The following is a 21,708-nucleotide window of genomic DNA, read 5'->3' as shown; positions in this document are numbered from 1 at the left end:
TGTCCTCCAGGGATTTGAGTCTGGAATGCCTGGCCATCTTAATAATAGCCTGAGAAACCGGCACATGTATGGCAGCTAATACATTTTGGACACAGGAGCCATTTTTTTAAATTAAATTTTTAAAAATGTTTATTTATTTTTGAGAGAGAGAGACAGAGTGCGAGCAGGGAGAGAGGGAGACACAGAATCCGAAGCAGGCTCCAGGCTCGGAGCTGTCAGCACACAGCCCGACGCGGGGCTCGAACTCACGAACCACGAGATCACGATCTGAGCCGAAGTCGGACGCTCAACCGACGATTGAGCTTGGAGAAAGAAGTCTGGCACCCAGTTCTGCCAGTAGTCCTCCAGTCCAAGAAAGCCTCGTAGTGGGCACTTATTTTCAGATTTGGGGAAATTGAGGATGCCTTGAAGGCTGCCTGGATCCAAACTTGTTCTGAGACCAAGGGAGCGAATAGCAATTTTTCTTTGGAGGCTTTATGGCCCTTTAAGGTCACAAATGTTAACAGGTGGATGCTGTCTTTCTGTGAAGAGGTTTCAGAAGGGGAGCAGAGAGGCAACTCCTGGGCATATGGTAACAAAGCAGAACCTTCAGGAAAGGTTATGGTCATCCAAATCAGCTGCGAAGATTTGTGAAAAGTAAGAAGGACCCTCTGCGAAGCCGTAGGCGTTCCTGCCCAGGTATATTTCCATCCTTCCCAAGTGAAAGCAAAAAGGTATTGGCTTTCCTCATCAATTGCAATCCTCAAAAAACTCACTGAGGGATGCCCGGGTGGCTCAGTGGGTCAAGCATCTGACTTCAGCTCTCATGGTTCATGAGTTCGAGCCCCGCGTTGGGGCTCTGTGCTGACAGCTCAGAGCCCGGAGCCTGCTTCGGTTTCTGTGTCTCCCTCTCTCTCTGCCCCTTCCCCGCTCTCTCTCAAAAATAAATAATAATAGGGATACAGGAGTGCTGATGCATAGGGGCACTTGTACCCCAATGTTTCTAGCAGCACTTTCAACAGTAGCCAAACGATGGAAAGAGCCTAAATGTCCGTCAACTGATGAATGGATAAAGAAATTGTGGCTTATATACACAATGGAATCCTAAGTGCCAATGAGAAAGAATGAAATCTGGCCTTTTGTAGCAACGTGGATGGAACTGGAGAGTGTGATGCTGAGTGAAGTAAGTCCTACAGAGAAAGACAGATACCATAGGTTTTCACTCTTATGCGGATCCTGAGAAACTTAACAGAAGACCATGGGGGAAGGGAAGGAAAAAAAAAGTTAGAGAGGGAGGGAGCCAACCCATAAGAGACTCTTAAACACTGAGAATAAACTAAGGGTTGATGGGGGGCAGGTGATGGACATTGAGGAGGGCACCTGTGGGGATGAGCCCTGGGTGTTGTATGGAAACCAATTTGACAATAAATGTCATATTAAAAAAATAATAAATAAATAACAAAACATTAAAAAATTCGACAACTCACTGAATAAATCAATTACAGAGGAAAACACTGGCTTTCAGTGGGAATGGGTGTCAGAGAACGGGAGCCACAGGGTGCTGAGGGGTGACAATGCTATTTATTGCTCGGAGGTCCCGGACAAACCTCCACCCTTGGCCTGTTGGGTTTTCTCCCAGGTAAAATAGGGGTGTTAAGGACACGTGCAGCAGATAATGAGGCCATGAGCCTTGTAGTCCTCCATCGTGGGCCCGATGATAGGCTTATTATCATTATATATCATTATTTATAGGCTACTCATTAATTCCAGGGAGAACTTTTAAGGGAGCTATTTGAATCTCGCCGCGAGGTGCTGTGAGTTTGGCGGCCAACAGTTGAAGATCTGGCCCGGGGAAGAGGACGCAAGCTGTTCCCAAAGGGACAAGTGCTCAGTGCCCGCAGACTCCACGGGTCGTGCTGTCAGACGCGGAGCAAATAAAAGATGTCAAAGGGTCCTCTGGTCCACCTGCTGGGTGACTTTGATTACCACTGTCAAATGCGAGAGTTATATCCCCCTGTTGGACGGAAGAAATCCCAGCGTGGTACTTTTCTGAGAAATCTCGGCCCAACACATGAATGGGAGCAGAGGAGCTAAGGAGAAAAGGGTGTGCGTCTCTCAAAGGGCGCAAAGGGGATAAGTTCAGAGACAGGAACATGTTGAAGGCTATCAGAGCCCTGGACTACGTGAACTGCTCTCTAGTCCTCCCAGGCAGGGGCTGCTGGAGAGCACCGGGGTTGAGCTCTGAGGGTGGCTCTGGTGTCCATAAGGACACAGAGAGATTCATTCCCCAACTGGAGACAGGTTTCTCTGAGCCAGTTAAGAGGGAGGACTGGGAAGAACCCCAGTCCCTGAGAATTAGAAGGGCGTTGGAAAGGCTGGCTGGGGGCTGAAGGCGCCTGGGGCACTTAAATTGGTAACAATCCTTTTTTCCAATGTTCTAGCCCTTGGCAATAATAGCAGAAAATGGCCGGGCGGGGGTGGCGGGAGAGGTTGGTGTGGGTTGGGGGCCTTCATTTGCTGGAGCTGAAAATTGAGAATTAGCAGGCTTTCCTCTGGCTGACTCATCTAGGATGTCAGAGAGGTGGTTTGCCAAATTAACTAAATCTGGAGCGGAGACAGATTTCTCCTTCCATCCTGGTCCTTTTAACTGGTTCAGCCCATTAATAAGACAAAGGGTTGGGGCGCCTGGGTGGCTCAGTCGGTTAAGCGGCTGACTTTGGCTCAGGTCATGATCTCGCGATTCATGAGTTCGAGCCCCGCATCAGGCTCTGTGCTGACAGCTCAGAGCCTGGAGCCTGTTTCAGATTCTGTGTCTCCCTCTCTCTCTGCCCCTCCCCTGCTCATGCTCTGTCTCAAAAATAAATAAAAACATTAAAAACAATTTTTTTTAAACAAAAAAAACAAAGGGTTAAATGCTACCTGGGTGGATCCAACATCTAAAGGAAGACCAGAATTTTCTTTCAGGACAATTTAAGTGGCGCCTGGGTGGCTCGGTCGTGAAGTGTCTACCTTCAGCTCAAGTCATGATTTCACGGTCGTGGGTTCAAGCCCCACGTCGGGCTCTCCGCTATCAGGGCAGAGCCCACTTCACATCCTCTGTCCCCCACTCTCCCCGCCCCTCCCTTTCTAGCTCTCAAAAAAAATATGTAAGTAAATAAATAATAAAAAAAATCAATTTGACATTGATTAAATGGCCCTGAACAAGTTCACCAGGCTTTTACGTACAAGCCTGAATTTTGTTCCAAAAGCTACTATAATTGCTCAGTGGAGATTTCCAGCGAGAATTCTAGCATCTTGCCACAAGTTAGGGGTCTGTTTCTCCAAATCCCTTTCAGGATGTTCTCACCAGGCTAGTGTGTGTCATCCAGTGTTTGGCCTGGCCCTCACCACCGAGCATGTGGATTAATTGGTAAAAATCTCAGAAACCAGCTTGGTAAATTTTGAATAACAAGGCTAAATTCCTCAGCAAACCTATGGGGTTCCTCAGTCACCTTGGGAAACCCTGACCCTGGGGGCGCCTGGGTGGCTCAGTCGGTTAAGTAAGTACCTGACTCTTGATTTTGGCTCAGGCTGTGATCTCACCATTTAGGGGTTTGAGCTCTCACAGCAGACAGAGCCTGCTGGAGAATCTCCCTTTTTCTGACCCTCCCCTGCTCACTTGCTCTCTCTCTCTTTCTCTCAAAAAAAAAAGAAAAAAAAATGGGGGGAACTCTTGCTCATAGTTCATACTTAATCCAGAGAACTGTAAGAAATTTGGGGTTTCTTTGGTTCCTCACTTTCATTATTATTTTTAACGTTTTATTTACTTTCGAGAGAGAGAGAGAGAGAGAGAGAGAGACTGAGCAGGGAGGGGCAGAGAGAGAGAGGAAGACAGAATCGGAAGCAGGCTCCAGGCTCGGAGTTGCCAGCACAGAGCAAGACACGGGGTTCGAACTCACGATCTGTCAGATCATGGCCTGAGACGAAGCTGGACGCTTAACCCACTCAGCCACCACCCAGGTGCCCCTATTTTATTTTCAAGTTTATTTATTTTTGAGAGAGAGAGAGAGAGAAAGCAAGTAACAGGCAGAGAGAGGGGGAGACGTGCGGAGCCTGATGCAGGGCTTGAGTTCACCCAACGCGAGGCTCGAACTCACGATCCAGGAGATCAGACCGGAGCCGAAGTGAAGCCGGGTGCTTAACCGACTCAGCCACCCAGGCGCCCCGGGACTGCACTTTCTAAACTTAAAACCGGCCGGGGTCCCAGTAAGGGGAGCTCACAGCATTTTGATGACTAAGATCCCATTTCTTAGAAGTTTCCTCTAGAGCAAGAAGAAAAACTCCTTAACAGCCCAGTTTCAACAGGAATAGCCCAGTTCCAGAAGGAATCGGAACAAAGGCCAGTACAGTTCCAATCGGAGCAGCTCAGTTCCGAAAAGGTGGCAGCCCAGAGGCGTCAGTTCCAATAGGAACAACCTGGTGCCCGAAAGGATGCAGACCAAAGGCCAAATGAGTCCTCTCAGAAAAGACAAAGCCTTAAAACAGATCCTGAACGAAAACCCGGAGAGCTCAAAACACACAGACAGCAGAGCTGAAAATCCAGGAGAGACTTACCCTCCATGGTTGGGAAGAAAGTATTAGGGCTCCGTTGGCTCTGTGGGTTCTGGCACCTCTTTGCTTACCAGCCTCAGGATTGTTGGGGGGGGGGGGGTTCTTCTCTGGATCCCACTTGTGATCACCAAATAATGTTAATCTTAAAAATAGGGGCGCCTGGGTGATTCAGGTCGCTGAACATCGGCCTCTTGATCTCAGCTCACTTCATGACCACAGGGTCCTGGGAGCAAGTTCCGTGTTGGTCTCTGTGCTGAGCATGGAGACTGCTTAGAAGTCTCTCTCTCTCTCTCTCTCTCTCTCTCTCTCTCTCTCTCTCTCTCTCTCTCCCCCCGTCTCCCTCTGCCCCGCTCTCTCTCTCTCTCTTAAAAATAATTTTTAAAAATAAAATTAAAATTAAACAGCTGGTTAGTTTACCAGCAAAATAGATTTATTCGAGAACAGCAGAGAAACCACAACTTGGGACAAGCAAGCTCTGACATAACTATGGGCATGTCAAAAAACAAAGGAGAGGAGGAACAGTTGTTTTATGGAGAAGGAGTTAGTTGGGAGGGGTTGTTTTGACCTAAAGCCCATTGGAGAAAAGCAGAAGTTCAGGGTGATTGATGGCATTTACTGGCTGAGTTTGACACATTTACTGGCCGAGGGCCAGGGGTAATTGATCTCTTAACTGGGAAATGCAAAAGTCTACCTTTTCCCCTTTAGGGCCTGCCATTGATAATTCTTCCCTCTTGATGGCTCTTCTGCTGGATCTGTAATTGACAATTCTTCCTGCAATTGACCAGTGGTATGGCTCCCCCTTCCCAAGTGGACTTTAGCGAGGTTTCCCTTTATTACCTTTCACAGAATAGACACTGTGTCCATCCACTGGTCTGTTGATGGACTCTGGATTTGTTTCCACCTTTTGGCTACGTGAATAGCCCTGCTAGGGACATGCATGTACGAGGATTTGCTTGAACACCGGTTTGCAGTTGTCTTGGGTAGCTACCTACCAGAACTGCTTGGGTGATGAGATACTTCCTTCTGGGTGCAACGTGAACCCAGGCCCTCCAGCTCCCTCGTCTGCCCGGGGAAGATTATGGAGTCACTCCTGCTGTCTCCATGCGTCTACCTTCAGACCTGGCAGGCCTCAGTTTCCTGCAGCCATTGGGGCTGGGCGTGCCTCAGCTGACTTCCTCCACCGTGACTCTGAACACAAGATTACTTACACCTAAGTAAGTTTCCAGGGCAAGGGATGCAGGAAGTGTCTGTTGCAGAAGGGATGGGAGGGGCTGCTCCCTCCAGATCAGGCACCCGATGCCAGCTCCTTGTGCGGCCCATGAATTCAGAAAACCCAAGGGACCCCATAAGGTAAAAGCAAGGAACCTAAACTGAAGCCTGAGCTGACGCTCCCCACCCCCAACCCCGGGGGGGGGGGGGGCGGGGAGAATTCACCTCAACAGGCTCCAAAGTTAAAGCATTTTTCCTAGCAAGAAAGTGTGGGTGGGCACCCAGTGCAGCATGAAATGCCCACGTTTGGTGCAGTGACATTTGATGCAATGGCCCTTCATACCCGCAGTGTATGGAGGTGACGCACGTGCTCTGTTGACCCTGCTCCCCAGACCTCTCCCAACTAAAGGAGCCAGGGCTTAGTTCCTCCATTTTCGGCGGCAGGAAACTGAGGCACACCCACCCAGGACGCGCCCCCCTTTCCTCCTTGGGGCGGGGGGGCAGGGGGTGACTCGAACCATCACCTGGTTCACACCTCCCGAACTGGTTCTCCCCCAAACCAGAGCTCCCGACCCCAACGTGTCAAGACTAGAAATTTCAGACGCGGCGTGAGGCAGGATTCGGATCCTTACCAACCCCAACCGCAAGAACCTTCAAATCCGACTTCCAACTTCCAGAACCTCTCCCATCCCGAGGGCTGTGGGTTCAGGACAGGCTTTCGGGTTGCGGAGTCTTCAAACCCCTTGCAGAGATCCGAGGAGCCCCTGGGCTCAACCTGCTTTGCTGTCGCCCTTTCCATCATCTCTTCATCGAACACAGGGTGGATCAACCCTGCACGGGGCCCCGTGCCAGGGGCTGGGAAGGCGCTGCTTGCACACCCCCGGGCCGCGGGGAGCTCACTCTCTGGCTGGCGGGGGCGGGTGGGGGGAGGGCGGGACCCAATTGGGGTTGAGAGCCCCGAGGGGGCGCGCAGGAGGTGGTAGAGGAAGGTTGAGGTGGGAGCCGGCGGGCAGAGGTGAAGGGGCGGGGTCGGGAGGGGAAGAAGGGAGGGGCCGGCGGGGTGAATTTCTACTGGGCTATTAAGCAGCTCGGCCAGGCGCGGAGTGGGGAGCCTGGAGGGAGGTGAGGCTGGGAGGAGGCAGGAAGGAATTAAAAACCTGGGGCGGGGGGGCGGACGGAGGAAGGTATAGGCGGAGGCTCGCACGCAGGTGAAGCTCTCCCTCCTGCTCGCAGCGCAGAGGAGCCAAGAGGTCAGAGGCTGGACCGTGGTCCGGGGTGAGTGTTGGGGGCCCCTGAGGACCTGGCGGACCTCCGGGGTGGGGAGAGGAGAAGTCGGGGCTCTAGGGAAGCCCAGGCAGGTCCCTGGGGTCGGGTCTCCACCGCGCTTACCCTCAAGATGCCGGGAGATCCCGGAGCCCCAGGCCTCAATGACTCCGTGGCCCTCACCCATCAGTGATAGTCGTCGCCGGCATCTCCAAGACCGGCTCGAGCCTGGCGGGCAAGGAAGCCTCTCCTGGCACTGTCCCGTCGCAGCTCTGGACATAGGGAGGCGTCCCTGGACCCCTGTCCCCACTCCCCAACGCCCACTTCCCAGGAAAGGGCTGAATCGGAGGGAGCTCTTCAGGCTCCCGCTGTTACTATTAACTCGTGGTTTGTGTCGAGATTGTTGGCGCACTGATAGGGTCTGGCAGGAACAGCACCCTGGTGCCCAGGCTGGGGTTTTTATTGTTTCTTGAGGGAACCACCGCTGACCGCCAGCCTTCCCAGGCGCTGGGGACCTCAGCTCACGGCTCCCTCTGGGGTTCCCAACCCTCCCTGTTCGGCCAATGCCTGGCTCGGTGGCCTGGGCAGGGTGCCCCTGGTTTTTGAACGCACCTCAGTGTCACCTCCCTGACTGACTAGGACAATGACTCAGCTTCCATTTGGTTGCCCGAGATGTCCGGCCAGCGGCAGTTTTTATGACGGGGGCCCCCTGGCCCCTGGGGGACCTCAAGAGAGTGACTTTGGGTCTCTGAGTTTCCGTTCCCCTATGTGTCAAGGTGGGGCGGGTTGGAGGGGACTGTGGGGAGGGTCAAGTACGTGGGCTTGCACTGCAGCCGTGGAGTGAGTGGACATCCAGGGGAAGCCAGCTGTCACTATATTAAGTATTACTGTATCATTAGCCACCCTTCCAGGTTCCCCGGGGGTGCGAGTTTTTTTATGGCCATTTTTCAGATGGGGAAACTGAGCTCTCCCACTCCCCCCCCCCCCCCCAGAGCCTCCTGTAGTCCAGCTTTGGGGCCAGCCCTGGGGCTACGGCCTCCTCGCACCGCCCTGCAGGTTCCTAAGGCGGCCACCGGGCCAGGCAAGGGCTGAGGAGTCTAGAGAAAGAGGTGTGGACCCTGCGTCGGGCAGCAGGGGCCCCACTCAACCCAAGTGAGAGGATTGTTTGTCCAACCCAGATGGGTACCTTCCCCTTTCTCCCTCACCCGTCGGGTGTGGCAATTCCTTCCAGGTGACCTGGGTGTGGGGGAACCAAGGAGGGGCCTCGAAACGTCCCTTCTCCGGGCCAGAGCTTGAGGGATTCAGACAGGCTTCCTTGGCCCAGGAACCCCAGGGCTGGGCTAGGTGAGCCTTGGAGGAGGAGGGAAGGTGTTACTGGACGCCTTCTCTTCCTGCCACTGCCTCTGAGGCCCAGAGTGGGACAGTGACTTGTCCCCCCACCCCCCATGAATCAAGGAGGCTACCCACTGTGATCCGGCCCCCTGATGGGAGTGTGGCTCAGCTTGATCCCCGTCATGGGGAGCTCACTACCAGCACAGCAAACTAAAGGAAGCCTCATCAGGCAGGGATTGAGGTCCTACGTGACCTTCCTTGGATGAGGGCTCTGTGCCTCAGTTTCCCTATCCATAAAAAACCAGGCCAACAAAGCCCTCCCTGCCAGTCGCAGGTGTGGTGGGTGGAGAGCAGGTGGTCCAAATGGGACCACACACAGGGCTTAAGAGGTGTTAACAGGTATTAACTCTAATCCTGACTGAAGGAGGGCATGAAGGTGTGGGGGGCTTTCGGGAGGCCCCCAGAGGAAGGTCCCATGAGACCTCGATTCCTCCATCTAGGAAACAAGTCCAAGGATGTCCTTTGAGGCTCGGCTGGGGCAGGGCCGGCATTTAGTTCGAGGCCGCAGGTCCCCACCTGGCCCATCCCACGTACCCTGAGCAGTTTCTGAGGTGGGCTCTCCCAGGTCACCTCCTCCACGGAGCCATCCTGGACAAGCCCTTTTTTCCTGCCCCCCCCCCCCCCCGCCACTCTGCTTACAAAAATAACTTCTATTTCTTGCAAAAAGGGACTGGTCCATCATTACTGGGAGGCCTAGCTGGTATGAAATCAGTGATCAGGGTCCAGCGGATCAAGGTTCAAATCCTAGCAACCACTCTTGGCCTTGGTTGGATGTGTGACCTCTGGTGGGGGGCGGGGGATGAGCGCTCCCTTTCTGGGCCCAGCTCAATCACCTGGGAACTGGAAGGTAGTTCACGGGCTTCACAAGGACAGTCACAGGGATCACGCCCAGGCCGGGGCCTCACACCCTCTCCTGCAAATACCCTGAGTCCCACCCTTGAGTCTCTTCCAGGAACTTCTCTAGAAAGCTGTCGCATTCACTGCCTTTCTGCCCCTGATTCACACATCAGCTCCATAAACACGGGCGTTTCTTGCAGTCATCTTGGCCGCGTGCCCAGAACGTATACCAAGGGCATGGCACACACTAGGTGCTCGGCGGTGGCTCAGCAGTCACAGCGTGTATGTGACAACGGTCACCGACGCTGATGTTAACTGGTCCTTGTTGGCGCTTCCTAAATGTGTGGTTTGGCTTACAGCCTGTCTCAGGACCCCGGTCGCCGTGTGCACAACTGGGGTTCTCCTGTCACCACCACCCCCCGCCCCTCCCCTTGCCTTCTGGAAGTCCCAGAACGTTCCATGCCCTTTTCAGAATCCCAGCTGAGCCTTGTCAAGTTAAGTACAGCAGGAGGAAGACCCCAGTGAGGCCGGTATTCATTCGCCTGCGGGAAGTGAGCCATGGGTTAGCAGCTGACAGCATCTGGCTTTGCAGATGAGGCCCAGAAGGGACCCGCTACCGGCCCTGGGTCCACCGACGGGGCCGCCACAGCCGACTTCGGGGGCTGTCGGTCTTCCCGGCTGCTGGGCGAGGGTTTTAGCCCTCACTTCTCTGATTCAGAAACTGAGACCCAGCGACTGGAGCAGGGAGTGGGTCTGACGGGCCCGGAGAGCGGTCCAGGACTCACCCTCTCTGGGCCTCAGTTTCGTCATCTGGAAAGTGGGAGCATCACGCGGGGAATCCCCTTGATTTGATGGGACCCTCCAAGCCCGTGTCAGGCGGGCCCACCATGGTCTCACAGGAGCAGGCGTCCTGAACGAACGAACGAACGAACGAATGAATGAATTCTGCTGAGTGGTCAGCCCCTTCTGTGCTTCCCGTACCTCAATATTCAGTGAATCCTTAGTATTTAGTGCTGCGCATTTGCGATGAATCGTGGCCACCCAGCGACTGTATATTTTAGTCAGTGGCTGGTTCATGTTCATTGTCATTTGTGTTCATGTTCACTCATGCATCACGAATGCGAACGTGTTCCGTCGTATATTAGAACTCCTGGGTGCTTCCCGCGTATTAGCCGGTCATTAACAGTTACGAACGTCGGGGTTCTTGCTCATTAAACGTATCATGAATATTTCAGCGCTGCGGAGATTTGGCTCTTTAGTGCATTAGTACCTCTTGGTCCTGTCTCTGCTCTACGGGCACTTGCTAACTCACCGTGACTGAATCGCCGTCGTCCCCCAAGGCCTGTAGGGCAGACGGGGCCGTGGCACCTGTCACGTGCAGCGGGCTTTGGGCTGAAATGAGGCATGAGGAAATTGTTGATATGTGGCCCGTTGTCTTTTTCCCCCGTTCAACAAACAGCCAGTGAGCGTCACATGGGGACACAGCTGTCGGGGGCGAGACACCTGGCCCCACCTCTGGGGCTCCAGGCCGGTTGGGCAGATAAACAGGAGAGAAGTGAGTAGATTTCCCACGTGCAGTGGTGGTGAGAGCGGCAGAGAGAATCAGAGCTGGGGGCAGGGTGTTTTAGCTGGGAGGTTGAGGCCCTCCTGAAAAGGCAACATTGAGGGCACCTGGGTGGCTCAGTTAGTTAAGCGTCCCACTTCGGCTCTGGTCATGATCTCGCGGTTTGTGAGTTCAAGCTCCGTATCGGGCTTTGCAGTGACAGCGAGGAACCTGCCTTGGATCCTCTGTTTCCCTGTCTCTCTCTGTACTCGCACGCACGCTGTCTCTCTCTCTCTCTCAAAGATAAACAAAAAAAAATTAGAAGGCAGCATTGGGCTGAGCCTAAAGATCAATGGGGAAAGAGCAGAAGTCAAGCAGGTGCAAAGGCCCTGTGGCAGGGCTGGAGCAGACCAGGAGGCAATGGTCGTTAGGGGCGGGGGAACGGGAGCTGAGAGGTCCCATACCTGGCAGCCACACCCCAGAGGGAAGCTCTTGGATCCTGAAAACGTTGAAACAAGTGGCTTTTCCGTGTATACTAGAAGACGCAGGCTCTGGGTGATGGCGAAATCGCACCAGTGTCTGGAAGGCAAACAGCCAGGAGCAGGATCAGCTGGTCTGGCAGTGAGGGTCCCTGAGAGTCAGCCCAGACGTCACTGCTGCGACTCTGTCCACAGCCGCTGTGTCTGATCTGCAGGGAAGAAGCATGAAGGAGGCCTTGCCGTGGGCAAGCAGTGGAAAGATGTGCTCCTCCATCAAATACCTGCTGGGCCTTCCTGGTTTACTTGCCATCGTGTCCCCACAGCTCTTGGCTGGACACCACACCGAAGTCAACCACTGCCCCAGAACATCCCATGGGAAAGGCTCCCAGGCTTTGTACACTGTTCCTCCCGATCCTTCCTTCTCCACCTCCCATGGGCTTTACCCATTGGTGACTCCCTTCATCGTCTTTCCTGAATCCGCTCCCCTCCCTGCACCTCGCTGACCAGCCCCTGTCCAGGCCCCCAGATTCTTCTGCCTGGTTGCTGCCTGGCCTCTACTCCTGCCTGATTGTCCTTATCCCCTCCGTAGCCACAGGGGGCTTCTTAAAAGCATCGATCGATCTTTTCCCTCTCCTGCTCAACACCCCCTCCGTGGCTCCCATTGCCCCTCACATGTGCCAACATAAGAGGTTCTTCGTGGCCTGCCCCATTTCCCCCCACCCTCCCCCTGACATGGTCTGACAACCCCCCATCATCTCCCTCCTGTCACCCTGTTCCAGCCACAGGGCCTCCCTCTCTCTGCCTTCGGCACCTTACATTTGGGGTCTGACCCTTTGCGCTTGCTAAGCCCTCAGCCCAAGATGCCCTTCCCCCAAGGCTTTGACCTTTCTATCTTTCCTTATTATCTTTATTATCCTTCAGGAGTTCCCAGGCTGATCAGGTGCCCCACCCATGGGCCCGCCCTTCTCCCACAGTGTTAATCAGGATGCTACTAAACGAATTACCTCCTTCCGGTGTTAACATTGGAAGAAAGGGGTTGGTTTAGTTATACCTGTTCATAGGTTCCACTCGCCTGTCTGCACCCAGGGTGGCCCAGCAGCGGAGTGTTGGCTGACCTGGGCTCCAGTTGTCTGTCCTTTGTCAGATGTTTAAGTGCGTGATTCCTTTGACAGATTCTGGAAGGCTCTGAGGTCCGGGTGGGGAATCTCCCAGAAATTCTGCATCTCGGGAAGAATAGGATAGACGGACTGACTCCACCCGTCGGAGTCCTGGGCTCCAATTCTGCTTCACGCTGAGTCTCAGTGTCCCCATCTGCAAGCAGGGACTCTAGGGGCACCTAAGGAGCCAGTACAGTGACGAGGTCACTGAGTGGTTACCACACAGCCAGTGTGGTTAAAGCCAAGCGCTTTAACACACAATTCCAAGTGACCTCGTTGCGGGTGGGTGTCGGGGGGCTCAGCACTGCCTCGTCCAAAGGGAAGTGGCTGGCCAAGGTCAATTCGGGGCTGGGGTTCAGCAACGAATCGGGCTTTCCCACTCCTTGTTCACATACCCTCTGTGGCTTCCCCCGACCTCTGGGAGATAGCCCACTTCTCAATCTGGCATTCAAGGTCTTTACAGGGTCTGGCCCCACTCCCTAGCCTCGGAAATCACCCCCTCCCCAAATTCTGCTTTTCAGCAAAATAAACCACAGACGATACCTTGAATAGGCCTGTTTTCTTTCCCTTCCATGCCTTTCCATTTGCTCTTTCTTCTACCTGAATTCCCTTCGGTGAGCTCCTATGCATCCTTCAAAGCCTTAGCTTCAATATCCTGGTCCCTTCTTCTGGCCCCAGGCCTGATCCCACAGGTACCTGGATTTGTCTCCCCCAGATTGGGAGCTTCTGGGGGGGCCGGGCCCAGGGTTGAGGCTTCTCAGGTTCCCCAGACCTATTTCTTGAATGAATGAAAGAACGCATGAATGAATGAACGGTTTTCATACTATCGGTTTTTGGGGGATAAGAGCTGCTGAGACCCTTCTCAGGACTGAAGGACCTGGAGACAAAGCAGGTTGTTTCTGTGGTGACATGAGGTACCCACTGGGCCACCCTGGGATAACTGTGAGCTCCGCCTCCCCATCTATGAAACAGGGGTGGTGATTTCCCCAGGGTTATTCAAAGCCCATGGACTTCACTGAGTTAGCAGCTGTTTGGACTTCTGTAAATCCAGTCATTCTGTACAATGAGGACTGGAGGGGGTGGACAGCAGGGTCTTGGGTAGGGGTCAGGGAACTGGACCCAGGCCTGCAAGGAGTTTCTTTCTCACCAGCTACCTGGCCCACCCAGCAAAGGCCTCAGGCTGCCGCTCAGTAGCTTGGAGGAAGTAATAACCAAACCCACAAGGACAGACCCGTGACTACACTACCTGGGGCACCACCCACAGCGGCACCCAACAAGGTTTACTAGACCAGTAAATCTTCTGTGCTCTCAGCCTTGCTGACAGGGAGGCCCAGAAGTTCTTTCCTCTGCCTTGGTGGATGGCAAAAGGAAGGGGGTCTTGGATGCATTAATGGAGGTCTATTATAGGGAGGAGGGGAAGTGGGTCTCCCTCCTCTGCCTCGAACTTGAGGTCTCAGACCCTAATCAGGAACCTCATGGGGGCTGGGCTGGTAGGGTAAAGTAGCAGAATCCCTGTTTAATTTTTTTTTTTTTTTTTAGTGTTTATTTTTGAGAGAGAGAGACTGAGTATGTGTGGGGGAGGGGCAGAGAGAGAGGGAGACACAGAATCCTAAGCAGGCTCCAGGCTCTGAGCTTATCAGCACAGAGCTAGATGCAGGGCTCGAACTCACAAGCCTTGAATCATGACCTGAGCTGAAGTCGGACGCTTAACTGACTGAGCCACCCAGGCGCCCCAGAATCCCTCCATTGAGGGAAACCTTAGACCTGGGGAGAAAAAATGGGGAATGCGGGTGGCTGTCGGTTAAGTGTCCGACTCTCGGTTTCAGCTCAGGTCACGATCTCACCGATGATGAGTTTGAGCCCTGCTTGGGATTCTCTCCGTCTCCCTCTCTCTCTGTGCCTCCCCTGCTTGTGCTCAGTCTGTCTCAAAAATAAACAAACTTAGAAAAAATAACAGTAGAGCGCAAAACTCCTCCATATGATGAATTTGTATAAAAACCCAGCGCAAGGTTTTGTGTTCCACCCTGAGTCTCCACTTCTAATCTTCCCTCCTTTTGAGTTCTCTGTTCTGGGTTTCTCTTGGTTTAGACCAGGATATCTCAGCCTTGACAATGTTAACGTTTGCGGCTGGATCATCCGGAGGCGAGGCTATCCTAGATCCTGCAGGATGTTAATTGCAACAGCATCCCGGCTTCCACCCACTTAATGCCATTAACAGCGCCATAGCTCCACCCTTTGCAAATGGTGACGGCCAGGAATGTCTCCAGATGTTGCCAAGTGTATCTTGGGGACTGAACTACCTGTTTGAAAATCCCTGATTTCAGCTCTAAACTGCAGATGGGGGGGGGGGGGGTGCACCTGGGTGGCTCAGTCGGTTAAGCGTCCGACTTCAGCTCAGGTCACGATCTCGCGGTCCGTGAGTTCGAGCCCCGCGTCAGGCTCTGGGCTGATGGCTCAGAGCCTGGAGCCTGCTTCCGATTCTGTGTCTCCCTCTCTCTCTGCCCCTCCCCCATTCATGCTCTGTCTCTCTCTGTCTCAAAAATAAATAAAGGTTAAAAAAATTTACTTATTTATTTTAGAGCGAGTGAGCATGGGCAGGGGAGGGACAGAGAGAAAGGGAGAGAGAGCATCCCAAGCAAGGTCCGCACTCTCGGTGCAGAGCCTGACTCGGAGCTCGAACTCACGAGCCACGAGATCGTGACCTGAGCAGAAACCAAGAGTCAGAGGCTCAACCCACTGAGCCACCCAGGCACCCGTTTTCTATCCTTGTAGCTCGGGGTTTGCCTGGGAACCACACCTTTCCCGTTGTCCATCCTAAACTCAGGCCTCTCTTCAGTTCGGGAAAATGTCCTTCCGGGACTCCATTCACTCTTGGGCCTCATCCATCGGTGCACGGTTTTATCCCAAGGTTATTTGCCTTTTGGGGTCTCCCAGACCTGCCCTCCAGCAGCCTAACCACACCCCCACCCCCCCAGGCCTGGCAGCCAAGCTGGAATGTCGCAGCGACAAGACAGGCCCTATGCCACCCGCGGACAGGGTCCTGAAACTGCTGAGTCTCCGCCAGCTCCGTGCACCTGCCCTTCCCTCCCGTGGGACCTTGCCCCCAGACCTCAGCCACCCTGGCTCTTCTGTGCCACTCACATCCAGCTGGCACGCCTGCCAGACCTCAAAAGCCACACCTGCTACCAGGCCCCATTTCCTCCTGTGCCTTTTGTCACCTCGTGTCATTTCAGTGAGGTTTTAATTTGGCGTTTGTTCACCCTCAAGAGCGAGGGTTCCATAGTGGAGACGGTTAGGTACCCCGTGCCTGTGGAAATCCAGCGTTCATTCTTTCCTCATCTGTTCAGCACCCATTTAGCGCCTACTGCACACCAAGCACAGTTCTGGGGGCTGGGAATAAGATGGGGACCGAGACAGGAGCTCATGTTCTGGTGGCGGAGATGGATGAGAAACCATATATATACTTTTTAATGTTTGGCTTGATTTTTGAGAGAGAGCATGAGTGGGGGAGGGGCAGAGAGAGAGAGAGAAGGAGACACAGAATCCGAAGCAGGCTCCGGACTCCGAGCTGTCGGCACAGAGCCCGAGGCGGGGCTCGAACCCACGCACCGCGAGATCACGATCATGACCTGAGCCGAAGTCGGACGCTGAACGGACCGAGCCCCCCGGGGGGCCCTGAGAAACAACACATTTTTCAAGTTTTATCATATATTTTAGGAGATGTAAAGTGCCATGGAAGAAAAAAAAAAAGGAGAACAGGGTCGGGGACCAGGGCTGCTAGTGAGATAGTGTGTCCCGAGGAGGGCACGTTGGAGCAAAGACCAGAAAGGTGTGAGGGAGGGAACCGTGTGCACGTCTGGGGAAGAGTATTCCAGGCAGAGGGAATAATCTGTGCAAAAATCCTGATGCAGGATCATACCCAGTGTGTTTGAGGTTAAAACCCCCACAAAAACACTCTTACGTGGGGTTAATTCTCCCCGTTTTACATGGAGGCTCAGAGAGGGCAGGCTTCTTTTCCAAAGTCACACAGCAGAGCCTGTGGGGTAAGATCTGAGCCCTGTTTCCGGGAGACATCTGGCCGGAGGGGCTTGGCCGGGCAGTGTGCAGACACGTTAGGGAAATGGCCTCGTGGATCCAGGAGGAAGGCACCCTTCCCGGCTCTAGATGGAAATGGGAAGCTGCTCTCTTCTTTGCTTCCAGGCCATAGCTGGGTGGGGTCGCTTGGGGCAGGGGAAGCCTTCCGGAATCCATTGACTGCCTCACATTTTCCAGGTGCCGGTGGGCAGAACAAAGAGACCCCAGAACAGCACAGGCAGCCTGAGGTAAGTCCTGAGGTCCACGTATTCATTCAACAAACACTCGTTGAGTGCCCACTAGGTGCCAGGTGCTGGGAGTTCCCTTCATGCTTGCACAGTCCTGTGAGTTGGAGGTGGCTCAGATGTCCCCCTTTTTTTTTTTCAACGTTTATTTATTTTTGGGACAGAGAGAGACAGAGCATGAACGGGGGAGGGGCAGAGAGAGAGGGAGACACAGAGTCAGAAACAGGCTCCAGGCTCCGAGCCATCAGCCCAGAGCCTGACGCAGGGCTCGAACTCACCCAGGCGCCCCAGATGTCCCCTTTTATAACTGAGGAAACCGAGGCCCAGGGTATAGAGGACGCACGGGGAGTGATGGCAGCGGGATTGATACCCAGGAGTGGGGCACTGGAGTCTGTACCTCTCTGGGGTGAGTCAACACGACCACGCATCTGAGAATGGGTGAGTCCTGCCTTGGGTCTCATCCAGTAGGTTCATGCTGCGCCGGAAAACAGACCTTCACATTTAGGACTGAAAAACATTAGAGACACTACCTCTCCAGACGAAAGGACATTAAGGGAATCCAGGGAAGCCCGGGAAAGGGACCTGGAAGGGAGACCGAGGGCTCTGCCTGGATACGGGGAAGGAAGGCTTCTAGGAGGAGGCGACATTAGAGCTGGGGTTTCGGAGGATGAGTCAGAGTTTACCAGAGAGAACCTTCATGAATTTACTTTTATTCATGAATTTATTCATGCAAACACTCCCTGCTTCCCCCATGTGTCTGCCCCCTGCTGGGCAATTCAGGGACCCTCAGGAAGTCACCAATCTTAGAAAGACAAAGCTAAACGCAGACACCCCCGTGGGATCAAGACTGGACCAGAGAGGGGTAGACAGAGCTACAGGTGCCAGACAGAATCAGGAGTGTTCCTGAGGGGTTAAAGAGGGCTTCCCGGGGGCGCCTGGGTGGCTCAGTCGGTTAGGCGTCCGACTTCAGCTCAGGTCACGATCTCGCAATCCTAGAAGCTCGGAGCTTCCTAGTGGGGCAAGTGAAAAGGGAAGCAGGAAGCATCCTCATAGCTCTCAACGGATAAAGAGGGAATTCTTTGGGTTTCTGGGCCATTTCTGAGGCAGGGACGTGAGGAAGACCAGGTCAAAAGCGGGGGGGGATTCCGGGCACACCGAGCCTGGGAGGCTCACCTTGGCATCTCCAGGCCTCAGTTTTGTCTGTAAGGATTTAATCCCCCACAGGGCCTGGGCACCTGTCAGAGCCAACGTGGGTTGAGGGGCGGGAGGAGGTGTGGGCTGTGGGGGGGATAGGAGAGGGTGCGTTTCGATATCGTACCGACCGGAGCGACTGTAGGGCTGCACCCAGGTGTTGGGGTCCACAGTTACCTCAGGGAAGGCGCTTGACCCGTCTGGTATCTTCAGTGCCTGTTACTCCTACCAGGAACCACCAGGCCGGCCAGGATGAGATGTTCTCGGCCCCGCAGCACAGAGGCGGCCCTGCCTGTAGCTCTGAGCATCGTCACCCTCTTCTTCTTCAGTCTGTACATGTCATCGCCCGCCTTCCAGAGCCTGAAGGAGCCCCAGGACAACCCCGTGGCCCTGACCTGGCCCTCTCTACCCTCTCGGCCCGCCCCGCGCCCCCCGCCCGCCCCCTGCAGGGCCAACGCCTCCGTGGCCACCCTGCCCAACTTCAAGGGGCAGCCACAGCAGGTGCGTGACTTCCTGCTGTACAAGCACTGCCGTGACTTCCCGCTGCTGCAGGACGTGCCCCTGGGCAAGTGCGCGCCGCCCGTCTTCCTGCTGCTGGTGATCAAATCCTCGCCCAGGAATTACGAGCGGCGGGAGCTGGTGCGGCGCACTTGGGGCCGCGAGCGCCAGGTGCGGGGTGCCCCGCTGCGCCGCCTCTTCCTGGTGGGCACGGCCCCTAACCCCCTGGAGGCTCGCAAGGTCAACCGGCTGCTGGCGCTGGAGGCACAGGCGCACGGCGACATCCTGCAGTGGGACTTCCATGACTCCTTCTTCAACCTCACGCTCAAACAGGTGAGCCCGCGGGGAGTCACCTGATGAGGGCCACCCCCTCCTGCCTGCCCCCTCACCACCGCCTCCTCTGAGGGGCCCAGGGGCCCAGAAGTCCCCATCCATCCCTCCCCGCTTTCTTCGCTGCCCTCACGGCGATCGGAATCGCTAAGGGAGGCGGGGAGAAAGGGCAGGGTGACCCGATGTACAAGCCCGGCTGGCTCTCGGAGCCTGATGCCCTAGGTTTGAATTCATGCTCTGCTGCTTGCTTGATAATCATTTACCACTCGGGGCTTCCGTTTCCTCATAGTTATCAAGGAAATGGGATTGCTTGGATCTGCCCACCTCCCTCCCAGGGCTGTTACGAGAATTACAGGAGATAATATTTACAAAGCTTCTAGAGCAGTGCCAGATGTTCAAATGACGAGCGGGGGTTCGGGGTGCCGGACAGAACATCTTGTTGACTTGTTCTGTCTCCCCGTGAGGCCCACGTCTGTGCCACGGGTGCTCAATAAAGACCTTTTTGGTGGACCAGAACCCACAAGAAGTAGAGAGAACCCTGCCTTGACCCAGATAAGGAGTAGCCTTAGGTGAGCCTCCCAGGCTCGGTGTGCCCGGAATCCCCCCCGCTTTTGACCTGGTCTTCCTCATGTCCCTGCCTCAGAAATGGCCCAGAAACCCAAAGAATTCCCTCTTTATCCGTTGAGAGCTATGAGGATGCTTCCTGCTTCCCTTTTCACTTGCCCCACTAGGAAGCTCCAAGCTTCTAGCATTCTGATACACACCATCACCGACATTCTCTAGACCAGAATTAGAATGAGATTAGAATTAGAGGCTCTGAGGACCTACCCAGGAGTCGAAGGGGACTCAGTGTAGGTCCCTGCTTATAGTTGGCACAGACGGGTCTGGGCTCAAGACCTTAAGTTGCTACGTATCTGTTGTGTGACCTTGTCCAAGTCACTTTATCTGCAGAGCCTCTATTTCCTCATCGGTGGATGGGGTTGAAGATCACCCCTGCTTGCAGGAGAGACTCCAGGCAGGGTGGTGCCTGGCGTTGCAGCAAAAGTTATTACGGAGGAAACTGAAGCTGAGGCGGTTAGAGGGCCAGAGCCTCTCAACCTGCCACGTTCTTCATTCAAAACACAAAAGCATGTAAAAATGTCAATTTGACAAATCTGAATCCAGTACCTACGAAGCGATGACCCCACACTGGGTGCTCGGGAGATAACACGGGAGAGACACAGTCCACCCCCACCCCAGGGGAAGCCTAGAGTCTGGTGGGGAAGGTAGATGTTAAATAATAGACAGACGAGTAACTATTTACCAGCAGTGCTTGGCCAGGCAGAGTCAGAAGGAGCTACAATAAATGTAAATGTGACAATTTTCCAGCACTTGTTGGCGCTTTACCGAGCATCATCTCCACAGGTCCCCAACACTCCCGGAGACAGGTCCTCTGATGAGGTCTGTCCGGAAGGTTGGAGACTGAAGCTCAGGGTGGGGCCTCAAACCCATGCTAGTCTGGCCCAGGGACGCAGCCTCGTCTGGGCTCCTTGGGCTGGGCGGCCGGCCGGGACCCACAGCTGATTGCCCCAGCCCTCAAGCTCGTGTGCCCTGTCCGCCTCGCCTTCAGGTGCTCTTCCTAAAGTGGCAGGAGACTCGGTGCACCAATGCCAGCTTTGTGCTCAATGGGGATGATGACGTCTTCGCACACACAGACAACATGGTCTCCTACCTGCGGGACCATAATCCCGACCGCCACCTCTTTGTGGGGCAACTGATCCACAGTGTGGGCCCCATCCGGGTTCCCTGGAGCAAGTACTATGTGCCAACAGTGGTGACACAGGAGGAGCAGTACCCTCCCTACTGTGGGGGGGGTGGCTTCCTGCTGTCCCGCTTCACGGCCACTGCCCTGCGCCGGGCCGCCTCCACACTGGACCTCTTCCCTATCGATGATGTCTTCCTGGGCATGTGCCTGAAGCAGGAAGGTCTGAAGCCCGCCTCACACGGCGGTATCCGCACAGCTGGCATTGGGGCTCCCTCGGCCCGCGTATCCTCCTTTGACCCCTGCTTCTACCGGGAGCTGCTGCTGGTCCATCGCTTCTTGCCATACGAGATGCTACTCATGTGGGACGCCCTGAGCCGACCCAACCTCACCTGTGGCCAGCAGATGCAGGTCTACTGAGGTGGGATCAGGGCCCGCAGCCTCTAGGCTCTGGTCTCCACCCCCACTGGAAGGGGCTGCATCTTCCTCCCGGAAAGCAGAAAGCTCTGTTCTCCCAAGTGGGCTGGGCACAGCGGAGCGCCAGGGCGGGTTTGATGAGCGACTAGTCTAGCTGGCAAACTCCTAGACGTCCTGCAAAACCCACCCGGTCCTCGAACCCATGTTCCGTCATCCTCCCTAGCCTCTCAGCTGAAGGGGGACAATCTCTTCCCAGGGCAGCCAACTGCAGAAGCACTTCTGAGTCAAGGTCCCGTTTCCCAGCTCCGACCTTGATCATGGGACGGACCTTCCATGGTGGCCAAGCCCTCCTTGGTAGTAAAGCCACAGTGGTTTAATGGTAGGTGAGTTCCAGCCATGGTTCAAGGTCCGTTGGGAACCCTAGGTCCACGTGCAGCTGAAGTGAGAAGTATTTGGCTGGCTGGGAAGGGGTTTTGTTCCCTCCCTCTGCCTCCCCCCCCCCCCACACCCCGGGGTCTCTGCCCACCTCTGACCTTGGATGGTAGAAGGGGCTGGAGAGCCCCGTGAGTGGGACCACCCCCTCCCTGCTCTAATGGTGGAAATGTCGGGCAGAGGAGGCAGACGGCTGTCTGACTCAGGCTATGAGAGCTCGGACTTTCTGGAGTCCCCGAGAGAGCCCAGCTCCCATATTTGTGCTCCCCCCAAATCCCGGGAACGAGATCAACACACGCACTCACCCCGGTGCCCAGAGAACGGGGCGATT

General features: G+C 54.8%; 2 protein-coding genes across 8 annotated transcripts; one reads left to right on the top strand and one right to left on the bottom strand.

Moving 5' to 3' along the window:
- Positions 1-1,333: 1,333 nt before the first annotated feature.
- On the bottom strand, positions 1,334-7,374 carry LOC128314918 (uncharacterized). 2 transcript variants are annotated; one of them, XR_008297203.1, is made up of 2 exons: positions 7,168-7,374; positions 1,334-1,993 (listed from the first exon to the last, which is right to left on the bottom strand). XR_008297203.1 is itself a non-coding variant. In XM_053219652.1 (2 exons), exons 1-2 carry the CDS (start codon positions 7,319-7,321, stop codon positions 1,868-1,870), a joined length of 1,005 nt encoding a protein of 334 aa, XP_053075627.1. In that variant the 5' UTR covers positions 7,322-7,374; the 3' UTR covers positions 1,334-1,867. The 2 variants fall into 2 exon arrangements, 1 of the variants encoding a protein (XP_053075627.1); XM_053219652.1 differs by having other exon boundaries at positions 6,443-7,374.
- Positions 6,879-21,435, top strand: B3GNT3 (UDP-GlcNAc:betaGal beta-1,3-N-acetylglucosaminyltransferase 3). Of its 6 annotated transcripts, XM_053219650.1 has the most exons (5): positions 6,907-7,053; positions 16,722-16,815; positions 17,107-17,174; positions 18,192-18,790; positions 20,397-21,435. In XM_053219650.1, exons 3-5 carry the CDS (start codon positions 17,120-17,122, stop codon positions 20,946-20,948), a joined length of 1,206 nt encoding a protein of 401 aa, XP_053075625.1. In that variant the 5' UTR covers positions 6,907-7,053; positions 16,722-16,815; positions 17,107-17,119; the 3' UTR covers positions 20,949-21,435. The 6 variants fall into 6 exon arrangements, with proteins under 6 accessions (XP_026894124.1, XP_053075625.1, XP_026894122.1 ...); XM_027038323.2 differs by lacking the exons at positions 6,907-7,053; positions 17,107-17,174 and adding an exon at positions 6,879-6,900 and having other exon boundaries at positions 16,722-16,771; XM_027038321.2 differs by lacking the exon at positions 17,107-17,174 and having other exon boundaries at positions 16,722-16,771.
- The last annotated feature ends 273 nt before the right edge of the window (positions 21,436-21,708 follow it).

This window comes from Acinonyx jubatus, chromosome A2 (genome assembly GCF_027475565.1).
Source record: "Acinonyx jubatus isolate Ajub_Pintada_27869175 chromosome A2, VMU_Ajub_asm_v1.0, whole genome shotgun sequence".
In the NCBI taxonomy this organism is placed as follows: Eukaryota; Metazoa; Chordata; class Mammalia; order Carnivora; family Felidae; genus Acinonyx; species Acinonyx jubatus.
The sequence above is the reverse complement of the archived record's forward strand: the minus strand, read 5'-3'. Positions and strand labels throughout refer to the sequence as shown.